At 47.7% G+C, this 22,725-nt stretch overlaps 1 protein-coding gene across 2 annotated transcripts in view; it reads right to left on the reverse strand.

The window, feature by feature from the left end:
* Positions 1-22,725, reverse strand: part of PRPSAP1 (phosphoribosyl pyrophosphate synthetase associated protein 1) — a 25,577-nt gene continuing 2,852 nt past the window's right edge. For both annotated transcript variants that reach the window (XM_054278989.1, XM_054278988.1), the window contains 9 exons: positions 17,000-17,052; positions 15,292-15,358; positions 10,331-10,503; positions 9,806-9,921; positions 9,060-9,115; positions 8,431-8,576; positions 2,540-2,610; positions 1,729-1,875; positions 1-1,082 (listed from right to left, as the gene is read on the reverse strand). In XM_054278989.1, coding sequence (XP_054134964.1) covers positions 924-1,082; positions 1,729-1,875; positions 2,540-2,610; positions 8,431-8,576; positions 9,060-9,115; positions 9,806-9,921; positions 10,331-10,503; positions 15,292-15,358; positions 17,000-17,052 — 988 coding nt within the window. In that variant the 3' untranslated portion in view covers positions 1-923. The remainder of the gene's footprint in view (positions 1,083-1,728; positions 1,876-2,539; positions 2,611-8,430; positions 8,577-9,059; positions 9,116-9,805; positions 9,922-10,330; positions 10,504-15,291; positions 15,359-16,999; positions 17,053-22,725) is intronic.

Genomic DNA, 22,725 nt, shown 5'->3' on the forward strand with positions numbered 1-22,725 from the left:
TGAAAAATCTTACACTTTTTATTGCAGGTTCAGTGTTAGTGTTTTGGAGAGCACAGCTGCATTAGAAGCAGATATTGTTCCAACTTCCCTTCCCCACAAGACTCTGCCACAAACTCAGCCCCAGGCAGCTCCAAAAATGGTGCCTGGTTTTGCAGTGCAGACAAATGTCCCAGAGAGGAGCAAGACCCTCACGTGATTCATCACTGAAGAGCAATAATGATCCAAAGCTTGCAAAATGAAAAGGCCAACACATTATCTAGCACTCCTGCTCTGCTGGGACACACACAGGAGCCTGTTCCCAGCTCCCTGCCCCAGGGATGGCAGCAGCCCTGCCAAGGGGTTGCCCTAAGCTGTCCTTTGGGATGTTCTGCTAACTGAGCTTTGATGAAAGTCCCTGCTCTGCTGTGCAGGAGAGGAGAGGCCCCTGAGCTGGCACAGAGCTGCTGTTGGCTCAGCTCTGCCAGCAGCACAGCCTGAACATTCCCTTCCATGCTCTGGGGTGAGACACAGGCAGAAACAACCCCAAAGGCTGCTCTCACTGCCCACACAGCAATGAGCAGTCCCTGTTCCCTTCTCACAAGCTACTTCTGTTTAGCTTTTCTTTCTGCCCCTACAGGGCAAGAGAAAACACACTAAAAAAAAAAAAAAATCATTAAAGGAACTTAAAAATTCAACACCACCTCATTTCTCCATCTCTTTCAATTAAGGTGTAATTCCCCCCACTGCCAGTGGCCCCTTCTATTGACTTGTAAAGTGCTGGTCAGGTTGATTTTTTTTTTCTATTAGATCTCACGGCTCAAGACCCTGAAAACCTCAACACTCCTACAAAAATAAACAGCTGTGTTATGCCTATGGTTTATGGTATTGCCTTTCCATGCAGATTTCCTTCTCTTGTGGAATCCAGGACAGGGGCAGGCTCAGGTCTAATCGTCGACGGTGATGTTGCGGAAGAGATAAGCCATGGACTCGCCGTTGTGGATCCTCCTGATGGCCTCAGACAGGATCAAACTGATATCCACAGTCTTTATCTTGGGGCACTGCAGCTTCTGCACCTCATGAGGAACAGTGTTGGTCACCACCACCTAGGGAGGGCCAGAAAGGAAAGGGAGTTGTGCTGCTGGAATGCTCACCCTCCCTGAGCAGCCACCCTGAGGGGTGTGTGCTGCTGCTCCACAGTTCAGGGGGAGAACTCCCTGCATATCAGGAAAAAAGATGAAAATAAATGGTCTCCCCTCTGTGACAGTCTGTTGAGGGGACCAGCATTACCAGCACTCTCCAACAGGCTGATGGGCCCACCCAGATCACAGGATCTATTACTGAGTGCATAACCAGCACTCTCCAACAGGCTGATGGGCCCACCCAGATCACAATATCTATTATCAAGTTTGAAATCCTGTCCTCTTCATGTACCAGCAGCCCTGATCAGCTGGGGGAGAGGGGCTCACAGTGAGATGGCAGCCATACAGCCCCAGCTGCAGGGAGGGAAGTGTCCAGGCAGGGATGACTAATATTTTTTTTAAGGAGAAAATGCACTAGGGAAGCAGATCTGATGTGAGCAAGGATTAATCACACACACTTTTTTTCTGTGTGTGTTCCAGTGAAGAACCAGCTAACTGAAAGCACCTGATTAAATGAGTAATTCCAGACATGAGCTACGTGCCTTGGGAAGGACATCAATTTGGGAGCTTTGGTGCCACCCCAGCTCTGCAGTCTGGAGAGCAGCCTCACCTCATCAATGGAGGATTCCTCTATGAGACGAGGGGCATCTGCTGACAGGAGCCCATGAGTTGCCATCACAAAAATCTTGTAGGCTCCACGCTCTTTCAGGATCTCTGCAGCAGCTACAAAGCTTTCCACGTCATCAATGATGTCATCCTGAGCAGAAACAGAAATAGCATCAAAACCAGAGGTTTTCAGAGCCTGCAGGGCAGGAGTGGATCTGCAGGCTACTGCAGCTTTGGCCATGCACACAGATGAAAAATAGAATCCCTGTCTACTCCAGCTGCTGATGAGGACAGCCACGTGCATGACTGATCTGTGAATGCTATTTCCCTGGTTTAATGACCCTTTTGCTAGTGTGGAGAACAAATGTTGTGTCTTGGAAACAAATCAGTCCCTGCACATGCACTCACAGTTTATCATCAGCAAGGAGTATTTTTCCATGGGGCAGGAGCTGCATGTTGATTACTTACACTGCAGCATGGCATAGCAAGTAAGAGAGGCTTGGCAAGTGTTTTGTTTGAGGGTTTTTAACACTTCAGGAGTTTTCTGTGTGCCCTGGATTTATTCATTACTTGCAGACATCTAACACTTAGAATCAAGGCAGCAAGGACATTTTAGGGCTTAAAGAGCTGAAGTGCAAATGGTTTTCAAGAGAAAGTTGAAATAACCAAAGCCACCAGCACTACTGGAGAAAAGAGTGTCTAAAAACCAGGTTCCCACTGCTACACCAGGCATCCCTGTGACCCTCAGGGATGGAACAGCTGAAGCAAAGATGCTGTGAGGAAGCCACCCCCACCTGTCCCCCTCACACTCATACCACGATGATGGCAATCCTTCCTCCAACGTCTCCAACCACAGTTATTGGCGGTTTCTCCTTGGCCATCATCACTAAAGAAGAAGGGGAAAAAAAAGAGTCCAGGTGACTCAGGCTTGAGTCAAACCCCCACAGTTCCACCAGACAAGAGGCTGAACCATTAAACATCTTACACTGATGCAGACACAGATGTGCTTGACATGATCCTGCCCCCCACCTAAGAGAGGAACTCATTTAACCATCGTTTTTCTCCTCAAATGAACAACACTCCTGCATAAAGAGGAAATTCTGTTTCTGTGGGGATTTTGTACTGACCTCAGAAACAGAAAGCAACTCCAACTCTCTAACAGACCCCTGTGCAAGGAGAGTTACAAAGCAGCACCTGGTTTATGGGCAATATCAGTGACTTTCTCTGTGCTCCAGCACAGGACTTGAAAAAGGGTCCATTCCATGACTGGGAACAACAAATGGGCATTTCCAAGCAGCACCTCTCAAAGGGCAGGCGCTTTACAAGGTGTAACTTTTCACCTCTTGGACTCAATAAATCATCTGTAGGACCAGAGACTTGCACTGCAGCTCATTTGCTTTCTCACATCACCAAACACAGAGGGGTCTTTGACAGGGTGTAAGAACCTCAACACCACCTGCTCAGGCAAAGAATGCTTGAGGAAGTTTGCAGAAGCAAATTTGCTGATTATTTTTTAAGTGGATTAATGGAAAGAGTAGGACAAAATCCAGCTGAAACTCAGTTCAACAAGCTCAGTGCAACCAGCAATTGGATCAAAGCACACACTGACAGGCTGTGCTACCTGGCACACAGTGAAGAGATGTCCTGGAAAATAAGGTTCCATTCCCTCCTGACACTACTTCTGCACTGACAGGGTCCATGCAAAACCACACCCTGCTAAAATTCCAGCAGCATCATGAAAACACCAGAGAACTGAGATGCACTGAGAGTGTTCAGATGTAACACAGCCCTCAGACTTACACCACACAGCAACCAAGCTCCAGCACAGGCCAGGGCCCTGCTGTCCTTCTGCCATGGGGGGGCTGCTACAAAACCCTCCAGCATGGAAAGGACACTGTGGTGGGCACACTTGTGTCAGGAGGTGACAATCTGGGCTGATCTAACCGCTGAAGCCAAGAGGCACCTCCAGCATTTTGTAACACTTACCTGGCCCACCTCCACACCCCACAGCCCTATTTTGTACTCTCCACAGTGAGTGCAAAGTGTCCTACCAAGGCACTTGGTGCCCCTTCTTTTGTAAGCTCAGGTCTTGCCAGGATTCTGGCCACAGAGGCTTCTCAAGTGCCTCAAGGAGTTCAGACAAAGCAAGATTTTTGTCTTTCAGGATAATCCACTTCAATGTAATACCTGAGCAGCAGGAGAACACAAGGCGTTCCCCAGCAAAAAGCCTGTCTAAATATTGATCTCTGCTCTCCTCACCAAAAAAGTCTTACATCAAACTCCCCATCCTGCACAGCAGGATGATCCAGCAGCATTCCCATATCTCATCAGTGCCTGGGAATGCTGAGAGTGCAAGCACAGCTGGGTGAGTGACTCACACTGAGGGATATGATGAAAGCAATTATAAACACCACAACTTCCAAGATTCTTGTGTAGAGCTGTTCTTCACATCCATGACCTACTCCACAGGCTGGTTTGCCATAAACCTACCAAAACTGCATAAAAGGTGTCCAGTAATTCTGTTTTGCCCAAAGTCCCATCACTTATTGCCAGGTTTTGCAGTTAAAGTCACAGCTACCTTGGACTGAAGAGTTAAGCAACAGCTCTTCATGGCACAGACTCCTCAGCCTCCCTTGCATGGTTATTTCTGAGTCTCCTACCAAATGCAAAGTCACATCTAAATCCTGAAGGAAAAATATTCGTATGAGAAGGAAGATTATTTATAATAAATGAAGATCAAGCACCACCAGAGATAAGCAGATCATAAATTCCAGTTCCAGGCACTACTGACCTGCTCAGATTAGTTATGAGTTTACTGTCTAGTCTGGACAGTAATGGAGCTCCTGGTGGGAGCTGGGAATTATCAAAAGGATTCACCTGGCTGCCATCCCAGCCTCTGTGTGTATCCAGTGATGAGTGCCATCTCTGTTTACAACAGCCAGCTCAGGGGAAACTTTTCTACACAAATGGTGAACAGGCCTGGGGAGCTGAAATTCAGCACTGTTTTACTCACAGAGAGATGGAGTTTCAGCAAATCAGTTTCCTTCTACTCCATGAAGGAAGCAGCCACATTCCTTGCTATGCTTAAAGGCTAACATGGCAACCAGCAACATTAGCAGTGCTTTGCATCTCTGTCTGGTTTTTTAAAAGCTGTATTTCAATTTTGGTTTATTTTTAAAGAATGGTAGGCAACGTGTCGACCTACCCGGATCTTAAAGAGATGTTCTCCCTTTTCCTTGTTCAATTTTCTCTGCAAAAAAAAGAAAAAAAAAATGCAAGCCAACGATCTACCCACAACCACATCAAATCTCAACTGCTCCAAGGTGATGAGAGTCTACACAAGGGTTAGTGCAGCCAACTTCTTCTTCAGAATCTTTGAACATATCAAGATGTGCAAGTCAGAACTGCTACGAGGAGGTGCCTTGAGAAATGATTCAAATAATAAAAGAATATTTTCCTCCCAGACACAAACCCTCTATGTTTGTAGACAGAAGAGAACAGAAATAAGCCATGCTGGTATTTCTGTATGGTGTAACCCCTTGGATCATGTACAAGTTTGGTTTAAAGAGTTGCTGATTTTTTCTGGAGAGTAAGAAAAGATGCTTGTGGTATCTGTAGCTTCTGAGGGGGAAAAAAAAAAAGAGAAAAAACTAGACCAACCACCATTTCTTTATAAAACAAGAATTTCAAAGAACACTTTCATTCAGATGTGCATAACATACACCAAAGTACCACATGTTAAAGGCAGGATCACTGGCACTAAGAAAGAACATTCCCAGGTGTGTAAACATGTTGCTTTAATTAAGTGGTCAAAACCAGCTTAAGAAATACTAAAATAAATTCTGTTTGGAGCTGACAGTGCAAATTCAAGTGACAATCACCAAGAAATATAATGCTGCATTTACATCAGAGCCTGGGAGCAAAAGGCTGCTCAAGAATGAAGTGTTTTGTGTAGAGATAACCTTGGAAGGACAGCAAACACCCCTGTGCCCAGCCTAAACGCAGGCAAGATGGGGGTAGGGAGGTAGGAACAGAGCCATGGTCACTCCAGTTTCTCCCTTAACCTCCCTTTGTGGCAGTTTGCTGGGCTCTGGGATTCAAGCAGACCATTAGCTCTCTGTACAAAGCTCTGGAATGATTTAACAGATGGTTCCCCACTCCTTTTCTCCAGGAAACAGGCAAAGAGCCCCCGTGCATTTGTTAAGGCACAGCCCCGAGCCAGCTGCAAGCTCAGAGACACAAAGGCACAAATCAAAGGGAATAACCTTGGAGTGACATCCTGCCCCCAAGGCTCTGATTCCAGGGGCTGCTCTGCTGAGGGCTCTTGCTGCTGCTCTAGTGAAGCATTTTAAGTGCAATTAGAAGCACCTCTGGCGTTTTTCTGTTGTGGCTCCCTCAGAATATCACATCAGGCCACACTCAGAGGACAATAACTAAGCCATTCCACTGCCTAGCACTCATTAATTAGAGGCACATGATCCCTGCTAGAACAGGGGGAGGAGGTGCATGCCAGGACACAGGGGCCCAGCCAGCTCAGCAGGAAGCCCATGGAGAGTGGCACAGAGCATGAGCCATGGCTCTGGGGCTGCTCCCCAGCACAGGTTTCACCCCTCTCCTGCCTCTAACAAACTGTCTGCAGCTTCAGCTGCCAAGTCTGGGATGCTCCACACTGATCTGGTTGTAGCCCAGGGTGGGATGCTCCACAAGAAGTCTCAGGCACTCCCCAGGAACATCCTCAAGCTCCCTCCTGCCAGGCCCAGGTTTGGTTGCTGAGCCAGGCAGACTCACAGACCTGACAATCAGAGGGTTTGAGGGCAGTTTTGGTGTAAGGAATATCCAGTCGTGAGCAGCAGCACGTGTCTGACCTCTCACAACCAACCACAGAGCTGAACCCTGCCACACTCTGCCCTCAGAGCTTTCACCAGCAGGAAGGCAGAGCTGAATGAGGGTTTGGAATCATGTGACATTGAGGTGGGAAGATGCTGTGAAAATGCCTGAATTGGAGAAGAAATGAGGCACAGCAGAGGGGGTCAGCACAGACACTCACAGCATTGCCATCCCAGCTGCACTTCCAGAGACTGTGACACATCCAGAATGCACAGACTGCTTTTGGAGAGGGATAATCTCAATTCTGCACCTCCAGAACCCAGCTCACTCAAAATCAGGCATCTCTCAGGTTAGAAAACTGCAGAGAAAAGCAAATTCTGCTGAGAGTTTTGGGCAAGTGTGCCTCACAACCCACCCCATGACAGAGCTGCCAAGCCACAGCTCAACTGTTTTACACTGTGCCTTAGGCATGCTGGGATGTAAGGTCATTGGTCAAGTGCTGAGTCTGTGCAGCAGGAGATAAAATAAGAAAATGGTGATACACAGCAAATTAGTCTGTGTTTGGATAGCTGAGGACTGAAAACAATTTCCCATTGGATTCATAATTAAACTGGACAAGGGCACATTTCTGTATGAAAAACCATTTACAGGGTTCTCCAGCAGCACAACCTTCCACAGCTGAGCTTCTCTGAAGTGACATGGCTGGAAATAAAATTACAATCACATCAATTCCTCCATAGCAGACAAATGTCAGCTACTGATATTCTGGAGGACAGCATCCTCCAGAATAGGAAGGGAAGGAGAAAGTGAAGAATAACCATGCAAATTCCTGCTTTCCTGGACAGGCAGGAAAAAATCCCCTTGTCAGAAGCAGAACAATAAAGCCCTAAACTTCATTGCCAAACCCCACCTGCCCCTCAAGGCCCAAGAGGAGTTTCACCAGCAACACAAGCACTGTTTAACTGTTGTACTGCAGTGAGACACAGCTGGGGTGATGTAAAAGGCCTGCAGTCTTACTTGCCTCCCCTCCACGAGCTGTCCACTCACTGGTTGGATGTTCTCCCTAAATTTCCAAAGATTAGATGATTATCAGCAGCCCAAACCACTGCTGGTGTTGCCACACACAGCAGCACACAGCCTTTCCCATGGGCACTTCTCAGCCACCTTCCTGCTCTCAATTTCTGTCCTGCCACCACCTGCCTAGAAAGCAGAAATCCTCCAAAAAGGGAGCTGGATTTTGATTGTACTGTTGGTATTTGGCTGCTCCAGGAACACAAGCAATCCTGAGGATGGCATTTCTCAGAACACAAAAGTTTCCTCTTTTTCTTTTGCTCTCAGCTCCCAAATCAATTGCAAGAGCTCCAGAAGCAAGTCAACAATGCTCTTGGAGAACCTACTCACCCCAGCCACATAAACCTCAAATCCTTGTCAAAACAGACACTGGAATATGATCATCTGGGTGCCAAGGTGAAGATTTCCAGCAGTAACAATGGCTGCAGAGAAGGGAAGACAAAGACCAGCCCTCCCCTCCCCAGTGGAGCCAACAGCCTGGCTCAGTGGTTGTTATCTCATTACTTACACTTTTACATCCCCCTTGTTTCATCAGCTCAATGAATTCTGTTGCTGAACACTGTAAAAGCATCACCTTTACCAGAGGTTTGTCAGTCTAACACTATGGAGCAGGCAGAGCCATGGAGAAAATAAAAACCTTCCCCTGTGACCTCTCCCACAACTCACTGATATCAACCTTTCTATGAAAAAAAAATCCCACTGCCTTTGGGTTGGTTACACCCACACAGATAAACCAACAGAAATTTCCCACCAAACTTTTCTTTGTTTCTCTCCCCCCAAAAAGGTAAGCAGAGAAGCTTGATCTTACATGGCAGCTCCAGGCCAGGATGCACAGTTGCATTTTTGAGCATGGGAGGGGAGTGCCGCCCGTCGTCCATGTCCTGCTCGGTGCACTGCGCCTCGCCGTGGATCACTGCCAGCCCCAGGCGCAGCCTCTCGGCGTACGACTGAGCCCTGCAAGACAAAGCAGCCCCTCAGGGACCTGCTGGGCTCAGGCAATTCACAGTCCACCACAGCAAGGCTCCACCACACCTGCAGCAAGCACAGGCTGCACCTCTGTGGCTGTTTCGCTGCAAGAAACCTCACTGGATGTGATTCTTCGTTCCTTATTAATATCCCACTCTACCCCTTGGCTCCACCACAGGCTCTCCTGTGTTCCTTCCACATTGGAAATGCTTTCTGAGATGGTCAGGCACTGCTGAAACTCCAGCAGCAAGGTGAACCCCAGCTGAACCATTTCAGTGAGACTGCCAGAGTTACACCCATAGAACTTTGTATTCCCACCCCTATCTGCATCATATCCATTCCATTTCCAGGCACAAAAGAATTATGATTCTCAACCCATCTGCCACCCTCCCATACTTTCCCTGGTGTATCTTCCACCAGCTCAGGTATTTTCCAAGCAACTTTTAACCAGCTAGCAAAGGATCCATTTACCTTTTAGCAGCACCAGGAGATTTGGCTACAATAACTGCGTTTCTGTAATCTGGAATCTGGATGTGATAAAAAGTTAATTAATTTAAAAAATATATTCTTCCTAGGGAGTAACTGGTTTGATACATGGCTGAATAATTTCACCCATCCTCCTCCCCAGAACCAAATCTTCATTCTGTGACAAGAAACTAGAGAGGAACTGCACTTGCTTCCAATTTGTGTATTCTGCAAAGGTGGGAATGTTCACTATGTTTAACCCTTCCCATATGGGGAAGCCTTGCTTTCTCCATGTTGGAATAAATCATCTTTTGCACATGGAGAACAAAACCCCCATGCCCTGCTCCCAGCCCTGCTGTGCTCAGCACTCCTACACTCAACCCAAGACAAAGTCTATCAATAATTCAGAGCAGACAGAAATCCAGGACAGCACAAAGGGAGAAGGGGAGCAGTTTAACAGCATTTCAGAGGTGATTAGAGGCAGAGGCACAAGCAGCATCTCTCAAATGGCACTAACTCCACAGAGAACAAGCTCCTCTCCTGCTTGTGCTGCAGTTCAGTTTCTATCCAGTCAGAGAAGTGCAACATCTTCCCATGAAACATGCAATAGGAATCCCCTGAGAAAGAATTCATTAACAGAAGGATTGACCTCAACTGACACCATCACCTCTACTTAAGGACAGCCCCAATGCTGGCATGACATAAAAATGAGTTCAGACAAGTTGATATACACAGAACTAGAGTAACCTCACTTCTTCCTGTATATACTGAAGCAGGAAAGGGGATGCTCTCAGGTTGTCTACTGGAAAGCTGAAGAAGCCTTGGATTTCCTTTTGATGAAGGTCCATAGTGATGATGTGTGTTAAACCTAAGGGGGAAAAAAGACAACAATTTATTGAAAATATTCCCACGTGGCTGGAGTTCCTTCAACATCTCCATTTTCCAGACTGTTTTAGCTGTTACTCAGACTATTATGCCTTGGCATAAAATAATCATGAACAGATGAACACAGAAAGTTCCACAGCCATAATGAGAACCAGCCATGTGATGCCACAGCACTGGGCTGACACTGCATTTCACTGTAACATTTCTAGGCCACCTCCCCAGGAGCAAGTTACAAAGAAACACAAGAAAGCTGAAGAAAATTAACTCCCTTAATGTGGCTCAAGATCTCAGCAACACATCCCCACATCAACCAGGAGAATGGAAGGGCAGATGAGCTCTGGGATGCCCAGCAGCACCAAAGCTGCTGTGCTGCTGCTCCCTGGGACACTCACCTGCCTTGGCAAGCATTGAAGCCAGCAGCTTGCAGACTATGGAGCCCCTCTTCCTCATTTTGCTCTGTTTGCTGTAGGGGAAGTAGGGGATGACCCCAATGATGTTCCTGGCACAGGAAGTCTTCAGTGCATAGGCCATGATCAGCAGCTCCATGACAGCAGTATTCACATCTCTAGGAGATTTGAACACAATTCCAAATATTAGCAGGTGTTTTTCCAGTGCAACTCCTTTTCCATTTATACCCAGATGAGCCCTCACCAAAATTCCAAGGAAATAATGCTGCATCTCAGGCTAATGTATGCCAGACCCAGATTGCAGCCACACAGCTCCTTCCACCACGCCACAACAAATTACAGTCAACACTTACACATACAGGACACGACACCAGCACTCAAGAGCTGTGGGCTGGAATTTGATTTTATATTCTAACATAAGGTGAATGAGGATTTCCCTCCATAATCTGACAAAAAAGGCTTTTAACAGAATTTACTTTGGAACAAATGTCACTTGATCCAGTGTAATTTGAAATAAAATAGTCTTTTAAAGAAGCAGCACACATGCAGCCAACATAACTTCATCCACACTGGATTTCTTAGGGTATTTTCCTCTTTAACAGTGTAAGGCAGGTTATTTTTCCTGCCTTAAGAAATGCTGCAATTGGAGCAGTATAAACTCCAGACATAGCACTTTGGTGGGCAACAGCATCTCCACACTCTTTAGCTGATCTAGAGATGGAAGGAACAACAGCACAGGAAATGCTAAAGGACTGCTTCTTGAAAGAAAAAACAAACAAACAAAAAAGCAACCTAGGCAGAGGAATCACAGAAGATGCTGAGTTTGAGTATGCCTGAGCACAATTGCTAATCCTGCAAGGGACACTCCAACAATCCCACCCTGTTCCTGAGTGCTGCTCAAATGCTCCTTGAGCTCAGACAGGTTTGGTGCTGTGGCCACTTCCCTGTTCCAGTGCTCAACATCTCTCTGGGTGAAAAACCTTTTCCTGATATCAACCTAAACCTCCCCTGACTCAGCTTCATGCTGTTTCCTCGAGTCCTGTCACTGGTCATGAGACTGAAATATCCCATTTACAGTTTGCTCTCCCGCAACGACTGGAGTGGCCCAGTAGAAGTGCATTAATCTGCATTTTAATTCATTTTGGGATGGGGGAAAAAGCTAAGTTCCCTTTAGTTCCCCTTTATTTCTTAAGGCCAGCACCAAAAGACACTGTGTGCATCACCACAGGCCCTGTTTTCCTCCTGACACAGCTTCTCCAAATGCCCAGAGACATGACCCATGACAAACCTCTGACCATTTCCATTTCCCCCCTGCTCTCCCCTCCTTTGGAAATTAACCTCCACTTGTGCCCCTTCTTTTGTCTCTGTTGTCCTGCTGGCCCCAGCAGCCTGTGCACACAATGCCATTTACACACAAGAAAGCTTTGTTGGCTCTGGAGCACCCAGCCAAGAATTACATAAAACACAGCCCCCTGCCACACAGGACAACAAAGAACTGTTTCTTCCCTTTGGTGATTTAGCTGTGCCAGTGGGGCTGGGAGAGAAGAAAAAGATGCTACTATCAGTGTCATACAAAAACAAAGTGGTCAAACTGAAGCCTATTTAAAGTTCATCCGAGAAACTTAGTATTTTTCATCATTATTTTTCAAGTTATTCTTTAAAAATCCATACATATTCACATGGAAAGCAGGTAGAGAACAAGACTGGGGCTTCAAAAGGCACCAGCAGTCCTGGTGCTGCTGCAGGACACTGTGACAGTGTTCATGTTCACAGGGGTCTGAGGATGAGGGAAGGGATGAGAATCTGACTCCATGTTTCAGAAGGTTTGATTTATTATTTTATGATATATATTACATCAAAACTATACTAAAAGAATAGAAGAAATTATTTCTTCAGAAGGCTGGCTAAGAATAGAATAAGAAGGAATGATAACAAAGGTTTGTGGCTCGGACTCTCTGTCTGAGCCAGCTGACTGTGATTTGCCATTAATTAGAAACAATTAAATGGGCCAATCACAGATGCACCTGTTGCATTCCACAGCAGCAGATAACCACTGTTTACATTTTGTTCCTGAGGCCTCTCAGCTTCTCAGGAGGAAAAATCCTAAGGAAAGGATTTTCCATAAAAGATGTCTGCGACAGGACACCAGCAGCCACATTGATGAGAAGTTATCCAAGGAGGGCACTTCTCCCAGCATTCAAGCAGGACCCCAAGCTGGACTCTGGGAAGCTCCTGCAGAGCAGCAGGCACAGGCACTGGGCAGAGCTGGATGTGTCTCTCTGTCCCTCCAGCAGGGCCCAGGGTGGGTGGGCTGAGATGGTTTCAGGCTGAGCCACCACTGACCTGCTCCTCTGCAAGGGGCACTGACCCCAGCCAGGGGCACCAGCTGGGAAAAATGACAGTGGTGGAGGAAGCCCAGCCCCAGCATCTCCCTGACAGGAACCCAAGGGAGCACCCCAGGCTCCCTGCTGCACCCCAGGCTCCTTGCTGCACCCCAAGGGAGCACCCCAGGCTCCTTGCTGCACCCCAGGCTCCTTGCTGCACCCCAGGCTCCTTGCTGTATCCCAAGGGAGCACCCCAGGCTCCTTGCTGCACCCCAGGCTCCTTGCTGTATCCCAAGGGAGCACCCCAGGCTCCCTGCTGCACCCCAGGCTCCTTGCTGCACCCCAGGCTCCTTGCTGTATCCCAAGGGAGCACCCCACACTCCTTGCTGCATCCCAGGCTCCTTGCTGCACCCCAGGCTCCCTGCTGCACCCCAGGCTCCCTGCTGCACCCCAAGGGAGCACCCCAGGCTCCTTGCTGTATACCAAGGGAGCACCCCAGGCTCCTTGCTGCCCTCCCCATCTCCAGCCCTGAAGCCATGCTCAGTTAGTTACTGCAGGGAGGGCTGAGCCAAGACCTCACACAGGGGCTGGCAGCTCATCACCAGGACACTCAGAGACAGCTCAGCTGTCCCCCACACCCTGCCTGCCACACCAGAGCTGCTCCTGATCCCTGCCTGGGCCACCCCTGACACCCCTGCTCTGGAGGCTGAGCAAACACCCTATGTGAAACTCTCCATGGGCTTTGCAACAACCAGCACCAGCACTCAGCACTAAAAGGCTCCTTTTGCCTTTATGGTACCACAAAATCACCAAGCCCTTCATTTTTCTATTTGATTTTTCCCTCACACAAATGCCAGTCCACACACCAGTCCTGGATGGTCACTGTCCTTGTCACCCTTTTTTTGGTTGTGCTACAGCTTCTATGACAGAAAGCCTGTATCAAATATTCAGGTCTTTCTGTGATCTCTGTGCATTTAAGATGCAGACTGTGAATTCACACTGCAGCACAACAAGGTTGTTTCCCTCTCTACTAACAAGTCCTAATATTTTCTTTTCAAACCACTACTGAGTGTAGAAGTCCTACTCTTAGATTATTCCCCACAGTTGTTGTTTTGACTCTCCTGAAAAGCTCCCTGAAAGCCACTGCAAAACTGAGATGTCCTTGAACCTGTCCTCTCCAGCAATGCAGCAAGGCACAGCTGCAGTTCAGGAATGAAAGATGACTTGGCTGCACAACACTGGCTCCTCACCTGGAGGGCCTTGAACATTCTGTCTAAAAAAGATCCATTTCTTGGCCCAAATCACTGAACTCAGTTAATGGAAAAACAAGGGGATCAACAAGTTAAAACCAAAGGGGAGGTTTTCCCCTCCCAAAACTGCTCCTTTCCCTAATGCCCTGAGTTAGCTCTCTGAACACTTGATCTGTTTCATGTTTACACAGCTCTCAGTTACAGGTTATTCCAGAAAACTCCTTCACAAGGGACAACAGAATGGCACCATTCACCCAAAACATAATCCTGCAGCAGGGGATTCTCATCTTGCAGAGATTTAGCTGCTCCCTGAGGGAGGAAACACTTGGGGCATCTCTCTGGAGAGAGATGAGCCCTAGGAACATGTTTCTGCCTGCAAGAGGAATTCCAGAAGTGAGTAAGCTGCTCTAGGAGTCCTACTGATTTCTCTGCAACAGGCCAAGCATTTCACAGAGGAAATGAACTTCAATTCTCAGTGGGCTCTACTTCTTTGGCAAGCAAGGAAAAATCCTGTATCCAGGCAATTCTGCTCCCTGCTACTTTTGAGCTAAAATTAAGCTCAGCTAACTTATTACTTCTTGTGATCTCCAAAATCTGAGCAGAATTTGGTAACTTGGAAAAAGCTATCAGAGCAGGAATGCCCTTGGTTTGTTATTATCAATACCTCATCCTTGAAAACAGCACCTCCTCTGTTCACAGTAGGTCAATTTGAAGTTATCATTTATTTGTAGGCTCCCTTCCCATCGCCCTGGTGCTGTTCCTGAGGCAGCAGGCAGCAAGGTTCCTGGGGTTACCCATGGTTTTTTAGCCCCCTGCTTATTTGCAGCACTTCTCTTACTGCAAGCCTAGAACAGCCCAAAACAAAACCCAAAATGCCCCACCACCATCACAAACTGTAAAAGCACAGGAGGGAGGCTGTGGAATTCCACCAGTTCAGTTTCACACCACTCCAGCAGAAGGAGAAGAGTAATCCAGCCTGCAAGGAAAGCAGCAGCTGCTGTTTGATGGTGGCTCTGCTGCTTGGTGGTTGGGAGGCAGAGGAAATCCCCCATCCTGGGATGGAAATCCAGTCAGACATCACCCAACAGCTGAGCCTGCAAGGCCACAGAGCAGGGAGGCTTCAGTGGAAAGCATCAGTCACTCTGCTCCTGCCTCAAGTGACACACTCCAGCTATTTGATGGGAAGCTGCCATCAATCCCCTGGGAATGTTAACAACTTAGCACTATGTGAGCCTTAATCCCAGTCACAGCAATGACAACAGTGCAATTCCACTGCTCATTGTGCTGCTTTACAGTGAGCAAAGCACTGAATCTGCTGATCCAGGCATCCAAAGCACATCCCAGGTGCAAACCTGAGCCACAAGTGCCTCACCTGGGGATTGTCTGGATGATGAAGATATCCTGTCCACGGACAGATTCTTTTATTTCAACTCTTGTTTCTGCAAAGGATGGAAAACAGAGTCAGTTTTGTTTCCAAACATCAGGTTGGCAGTGACAACACACCATGCTGTAGCAGGAACCTTGCCCCCTGGTCAGGGCAGGTGAGGACTTGCTCCTCTGCCCTTTGTGCATGCACATACACAGATGAGCCAAGTGGATTTTCCAAAGGCTGGACCTGGGTACAGTTGGCATAACACACCAGTGAGTTAGCTGTATTTACAAAGCAAAAGCAAGCTGAATAGCTGCTTATTTCTCATAGAATTTAGAATTTTAGAATTTAGAATTTTAAAATTTAGAAGACAATTAACCTAACTCTCAATGAGAAATGATTTTCATGCTTCCATGGAGGGCTGAGAGCTGTAAACAGCACATTCATTAGTGAGCAGTTAACCACCCAAGGCAGAACAACCTTCAGTACTTCCAAGAAGGTAACTCAGCACTTTTTGCACTTTGCTCTTTCAGTTTACCATGAGATCAGCTCCAGGCTGGCTGGAGAGCTCAAGGCAACACCAGCAGCACCAAGTTCAGAGCAAGAACTTCCCAATCTCAAGACATTCCAACACTGACACAGGCTGGAGGTCTCTGCTGAGCACCACCCCTACAGTCCCTGACTCAAATGCAGAAGCTGAGCCTGGAGCAGCTCTGCAAAGCCAAACAAGGACTGCAGGTTCCCCAAGGTGCCTGCCTCAGCCATTCCCTTCCCACACAGTCCTGAGCTGGAGGGCAGGGGTGAGGAAAAGGAGACACAGCTCCTCAGCTGGGCAATTCCAATTGCCTTGGCCTGGCAGTGACCCTACAGGGCTCTGCTGAGAGCAGACTCATTTGCTGTGCAGTGATGAAAAACGACTTCAGACCTCAGAGCAAGCAACCTGATTTAAAACCAAGCCCAAAGGGCAGCAAGCTCTGCTGGGCAGGAATGCACCAGCCAGCCCAAGCACAAGCACAGCAGCTCTCCCACTGTGAGGCCCATCCTGGCTGAAACAGCAGCAGCACCCCCACAAATCCTCCATCCCTTCCTCCAGTCTGTAGCAGCTCTCTGGTTCTACTCTCTCTTGCAAACAAGGTATCAGAGGTCTGGAAACAGTAAATGACTCTTGGCCACAGAACTCTGCTGGCCAATACCTTTGTGTTTTAGTCCAGCATCTGAAAGTGGTCGCTTGCAGAGTATTAACCTCCTTAAAAACAAAAGCAACCTCCAAGAGGCATTTTCCCCAGCACAGCCATGAATTTGCACTTTTAAAAGCAAGGGCAGCTGTAAATTCTGTGTGACAGGGAAGGGCTGAAAGAAAGGGATAATTTAAAAGCTCACAAGGCAGACAATGAAAAAGCAGGGCATTACTTTTAAATCTGGAGATGTTTTGCTCAGCATAGGAGCATAAAAGATTTGGCAGCAGCTAAAACCTGAGGCAGAGCTCTAGAGGAGAGTTTGCAGATGGGCAGACAAACAAGATAACCAGGGAAAACAAGAAACATGTTTAATTGCCTTGTCCAAGGTCAGCCTTGGAGTTTTAGCAGTGCCAGGAGCAGCAGCAACATCACAGCTGAATCACTGCACTTCTTAGACAGGTCTGGCCAATGGAGGTGCCCAGCATTTTTAAGATTATCTCAAAACAGTTGCAAATAGCAGAGATTTCTCTTACCTCCATTGGTTTCCTGGTACACCACAGATTTCCCCAGCTCAGCACCGAGACGCCTGCAAAGAAGAAAAGGACATTAGACATGGAGAAATGGAGGAACCAGCAGTTTGTGCTGCCAAGCAGGACTGGACCAGGTCACACACCGCCAAAACACAGCTCTGCCCAAGAGGGAGCTGAGTGAGGCAGCCAGGCTGCAGAACTACATCATCCTCCCTTCCCTGGGGGTCTCTGGTGTCCCTGAGGGGGCCCTGGGACACAGAGCTGTGCAGAAGGTCACTGCTGTACCCAGAGCTGTAGGAGTGACCACAGGCTGTGATCCTGATGGCAAAGGACACCTTGCCAGCCTCTGCAATGCCCCCTCGGGCAGGTCTGATGTGCAACTAGAGCTCAATGATTTACTCAGACTCAATTAACAGCACCTGAGTCACTTCTTTTGACTCCCACCTCTTTTCCTTTTTCTCCTTGAACCTTCCTTCTGAAATAACTCAAATGATTAATGAGATTTTAACTTCAGTTTTTTTTATTTTATCAAATTACTCCTTCCTTTTCTCAAATATCAAATCTACAACACTCATCCCAACAAAGATTAGTCACCCTCCTTCTCTTTTTCATTCCTTTCTTACAAAACAAAGACTGACTTTGAAGAGCATTTTAAAAGGCTCTAAAATGCAGACTTTTCCCTCAGGTGACACTCCAGTATTTAACTGTACTGACAAGTAATCCATTAGTAAGTACTTAAAGGCTGTTGTGCTTTAACCTGAGCCTCAGAGACCCTGCAGCAGTGGAGATGCTTTGGCCAAGTGAGATGGAGTGGGGCAATTCCCTCCTCTCCCAGGATCTGCTCTGTGGCCATGGCCACACAATGAATTAGGAAACAGTTTATGTCTGAAAAAGACCTTTGTTCACCACGCTGACTGTGGCAGCAGTTTCCTGCCTGCACTTGTACTGTATTTACCTGGGTACGTGCCAAAATTCTGCAGATCAGGACTAACTCCAAATAGAAGAGTCCGTATCTTCTGCTGGGTTTTTTTCTGGTCTACAGCCCTCAGCAGTTGGTTTCACTCCATCTCCTCAGCCACTAACTCAGCCTTGCACTTCAATTGCCACAAAGATCTGTGCTGTCAGAAGTGAAAGCAACACAGCCCGACCCTGGCTTGCTTCTGTGCCATCAGCAACTGCTGGGCTCAGCTGTGAGCCAAAGCTGGAGGTCCCAGCTGAAGCTGGCCTGGAGAGTGTGCCTGGGACAGCTGAGATAACAGACACTTGGATGCCATGGGATATGTTTGCTTAGCTGGCTCCAGAGCACGTCCTGGCACACACCCCCTGCCCACTGAGTGTCTGGCAGCACGTTTTGCAATGGCTGGGCTGGTGACTAAAGTGCCACCACGAGAGCTGGACGTGCCAGACTGTCACCAGCCCTGCTCAGGTACAAATGCAGCATCCCCTGCAGCCAGACAAGTCTCACAGATCTCTGCCTGGGCTCCTCTCAGCTCAGGTTAAAACTTGCAGCTGCAATGCAAAGGCATCTTCAGCACCTTCAGTGTCAAGTATAAGCAAGCCTGGGCACCTCAGGGCCAGACTGACACCAGAGGTGAGTTTTGCAGGTGGGATCTTGCTGTCCTGATGAGGACAGTCTGGCATCTGCAAGCACCAAGCTTAGTCCTAATCACTGCTAAGGCATCTGAGTCCAAACAAGCTCAGAAACACACACACACCCCCAGCCCAGAGCAGTGTGTGGTGGGAAATGTTTCATGACTCACACTTGCTCCTCCACAACTGCACAGCAAGTCTTGCAAGCTCCCCTTGGAGGCACGTGTGCCCTGACCTCACTGCAGACAGCACAATCTCACCTCAGTACTGGGGAAAAGAAATCCATTGGAGAGGCTGTGCAAGTGCTCTTAGTCAGCCCTGCATCTCAGGGCAGGAAGGAAAGCTTCAAAACCAGTCCAGGCAGACTCATCTCAGCAAAACAGCCCTTGGAAGGTGGCATTTTCAGTGCTAAGGGCTGGCAAACAAAACCAGATTTGTGGTGCTCAAGGGGAAATGCTCTCATGTTGTACTAGAGGAGGTTTAGATCGGATATTAGGAAACACTTCTTCCCTGAAAGGGCTGACAAGCCTTGGAACACACTGCCCAGGGAGGTGGGAGTCACCATCCTTGGAGGGGTTTGAAACACATGGAGATATGGCACCTTTGGCAGAGCTGGGTTAACAGCTGTGCTCAGCCTTAAAGCTCTTTTCCAACTTCATGATTCCATGATGCAGCCAGCAGAAAGCAGAGCCCAGTGCCCTCCTACTCAGCACAGAGCAGCAATGCAGTTTGTGCGCTGCTGAAACAAGAAATCACAAGTGCAAGTTTGCTCCCATGGCAAGAGGAACTAAACCAGCCTGGCTTGGGGCACTAAAACAGCTCAGTTGTCAAACCTGGGTGCAGGGAGCAGCAGACACAAGGCAGATGCCAGCTTAGGGGAATGAGCAGCTCTAGCCAGACAATAAATCCCAGCTCTGCTCCAACTGTTGACTACAAGTAAACAAGAGCAGTGGATATGAGATAAAACTGCCCATGAAATTCCCAGAGCAGCCCTGCCTGCAGCACTCCAGAGGAGCCACAGGCCCAGCAGGATCCAGAGGCAGCTCCCCCAGAGCAGCTGAGGCATGTGCACCCACCTGGCACCAAATCCCCTCCTCCAGGCTTCAGTTAGACAAGGTATCAGCCAGGGAAGGAGTCTGATAAACCCTGACTGAGTCAAGAACAATAAAGAGGGGACTGTTGGTACAATTCCTGCTGTGAAGCACCAAATTCCAGAGGACTTTATCAAAAGGGATATTTGCATGGAAGTCAAGGGCAGGGCACACACACAGCCTGGCAGCAGCCAGAGTTCAAAGATAAATTTCCCCTTCCTATTACCTCTCCCTTGTTTTCTCTTCCATCCCAAATCTTTTCTCTCAACATCCTCTCCATCCTGAAGCTCCCAAGTGGTTGTTGCTTTAGAGACAGAGGAATTGAATTGACAGCAAGAGCTGTTTTCATCCAGCTCCACGACTAACAGCATAATCACAAGAACCTGGGCTACCACAGTTACTGATCACTCCTCTGCAGACACAGGCAGAGCTGCCCTAGGACAGAAAGTGCCACTGCAGGTAACCCAGACCACACACCCAGAGAGATAAAGCTGCTTCTAGGAAAAATAACATTTTAAGTCCTGCAGGTAAATCACATCTCCAAGCAAAATAAGCTGCTATCCTCACACTACACCAACTCCTCTGGGACATGACAGCATCTAAGAGAAAAAAAACCAAAACTCTTTATGGCTTTAAAAATCCTACTCAGAGCCAGTTTGGCCAGTAAAAATTCCTATTGATCTGGAATCTGTAAACACTGCCCAGGAAGGATGATCTAACTTTCCGCAGTCTCAAAACATGCCAAGAGGATATGAAGCTGTGAATACAAAAGTGTTTATAAAACATGTCTCAAATTCACATCTAAACGCAAACAGCTCAGGAGTCACCTATGGTTCAATGAGGAAGTGACACACTGCAGCATTTTAGGAAACAATGTATCAGACTGGACTTCAAAATGCTCGGCTGAAGACTCAAAAATCACTGTGCCAGGCTCTGAGACAAAGGGCAGCCAGAGAGACTCCACGTTCAGCTGAATCCATTTGGAGGGGCAGATGTACTCACAGTGCTCTGTGCCATCAGAGCCTGTTCCAGTGCCCTCAGCAAGGCTGTGCTTCCTTGTCCCCCTCAGTGACCAGAATCCAAGACATTTGTCATGTTATCTCCAAAGGAGCTTCTGGCCAGCTCACAGCACAAACATTCCACGTGAAGAGAAATCTGCACACAAAGCTCTTCATTATGGTATTTTATTTTGGCAATATCCTCTTCATTATAAACACTTTCCCTGGTCTCAGCTCTGCAAACTCCCAACTCTCCCCACATGCACAGACTCCAGGAACTGGTGCAGCCTCAGGAGGAGCTGGAGCAGAGGACAGAGGGTCTGTGCTGTGCCTGACTGTGGCCAAATCAAGCCACAGCCTGACTCTGAATTGCTTTTCAAACTTGAACAAATCTTTAAATAAAGATCAGTCATGGTCCAGCCAGCACAATGGCAGCTCTGCTGTGCACTTCCTAATCCCCCAGTATGAGAACAGCCAGGAAAGGAAAGGGAATGGCAGCTTCCTGGATACAATCTGTTGAGATATCCTTACAACTATCTGAGCTCCCCTTTGCCTCTCTCCATCCACCCAGCACAACTGGATATTTGAAGAAAAGTCCCTACTGCTCATTTGCCACCAGAATCACTTGTTGCAGCCACACCAAAGCCATGCAGCCCAGCCAGTGGCAAACACCAGGCAGATCTTGCTCTGCTCCCACCAGCCCACTGCTGGTGAAGGAACCTCCCCTAAAGCTGCGCTGGCCAGCACAGAAAGCTCCACACGAGCCCAGCCTGCTCATCCACATTCTGTGCTCCACCTGAACAGCACAGAGATGCTCTGACTCCCCTCTGCCACCCTTTTATTGACCTAAAGAATACATTTCCTACCAGAAATCCCCCTTCAGCTGAGGGAGGCTGCTGCAAGTCCTCTGAATGTACAGTCTGCCCCCAAAGCAGGGCTCCCCTCCCACCCAGTCACAGAAAACACCACCCTGGCTTTAGTGCTGTGACCCAGCTCCCTGCAGCCACAGGTCCAAACACAAACCCCCATGTTCTCCTAATTCCACGTTGTTCAGGCTCATGGCAATGCTTTATCTTCAGATCACCAGCATTTTCCACGCTGCAAACTGAGTGAATCTCTGGAATACTCACATCCAGGGTTGGCAGTGAGACAGCATCACATCCCACATCACAGAGCTGCAGGAGCTCTGGGGAGGCATTAGCAAGATTCAATCACCACCCCCCTCCAAGCCAAACACATAAGCAGTGAGTAGAAGCTAATATTTGTACCTGCTGAGCCAAGCACTGCAGTCAGAGGGAGATCTAAATGCATCTGTTGGATTAAAGATCAAAAAGATTTCCTAGATCTCCCTCCCCCCCAGCACACAGGCCCATTAGGGACCAGAATTAGGACCCATTAGGTCACAGAAATTATCTTTCTCCCCTGAAAATGCAGTTTGTAATCAGGTCCCAAGTCTTCTAATTACAGCAAGAGTTTTCTTTCCATTATGGAAAGAATTTTAAATAAAATAATCATCACTCTCAATTTATAAGGGAAAAGTAAATATATGGGTTTATTTATGTTTCAGGGGTGCTGAATCTAAGGAACATCTTCACTATTTCAAGTTTCACAAGGTCTTCATAATCCAGAACCATTTCCTCTCCCTGGCAGTCACTACCACCAAGTAAAGCTCTGAAAACCTGAAGTGAAAGTAAGACTGACCATTTATCTCTGTCCCATAACTAGAGAATGCTGAAGGGGAATGATGAAGATCAGAACTGTGCCAGAACATGATGCTCAGAGCCTGAAATGAAAGCAGCTCTGGAAGTTCTGCAGTAAGCAAAGCAAGGAGATAAATCAGGTGTCTGAAAGCTGGGCAGTGTCACACTGCTCCTCTCTGGGCTTGAGATTTTAAAAAGGATAAGTCAGAACCACTCAAGTAGAGATCTTAAGCTCACACCTACAGGTAAAGGGCAGATGGACAGGTGTCTCAAGGGGCCCTCCTAATATTGTGTGTTGTTTTAAAGTTCTTTTAGTACTTTTACTCAAGGTCATAAAAAAACTTTAAAAG

Source organism: Melozone crissalis, unplaced genomic scaffold (assembly GCF_028551555.1).
Source record: "Melozone crissalis strain CALT ecotype California unplaced genomic scaffold, PUWL_Pcris_2 ptg000026l_1, whole genome shotgun sequence".
NCBI classification, from domain to species: domain Eukaryota; kingdom Metazoa; phylum Chordata; class Aves; order Passeriformes; family Passerellidae; genus Melozone; species Melozone crissalis.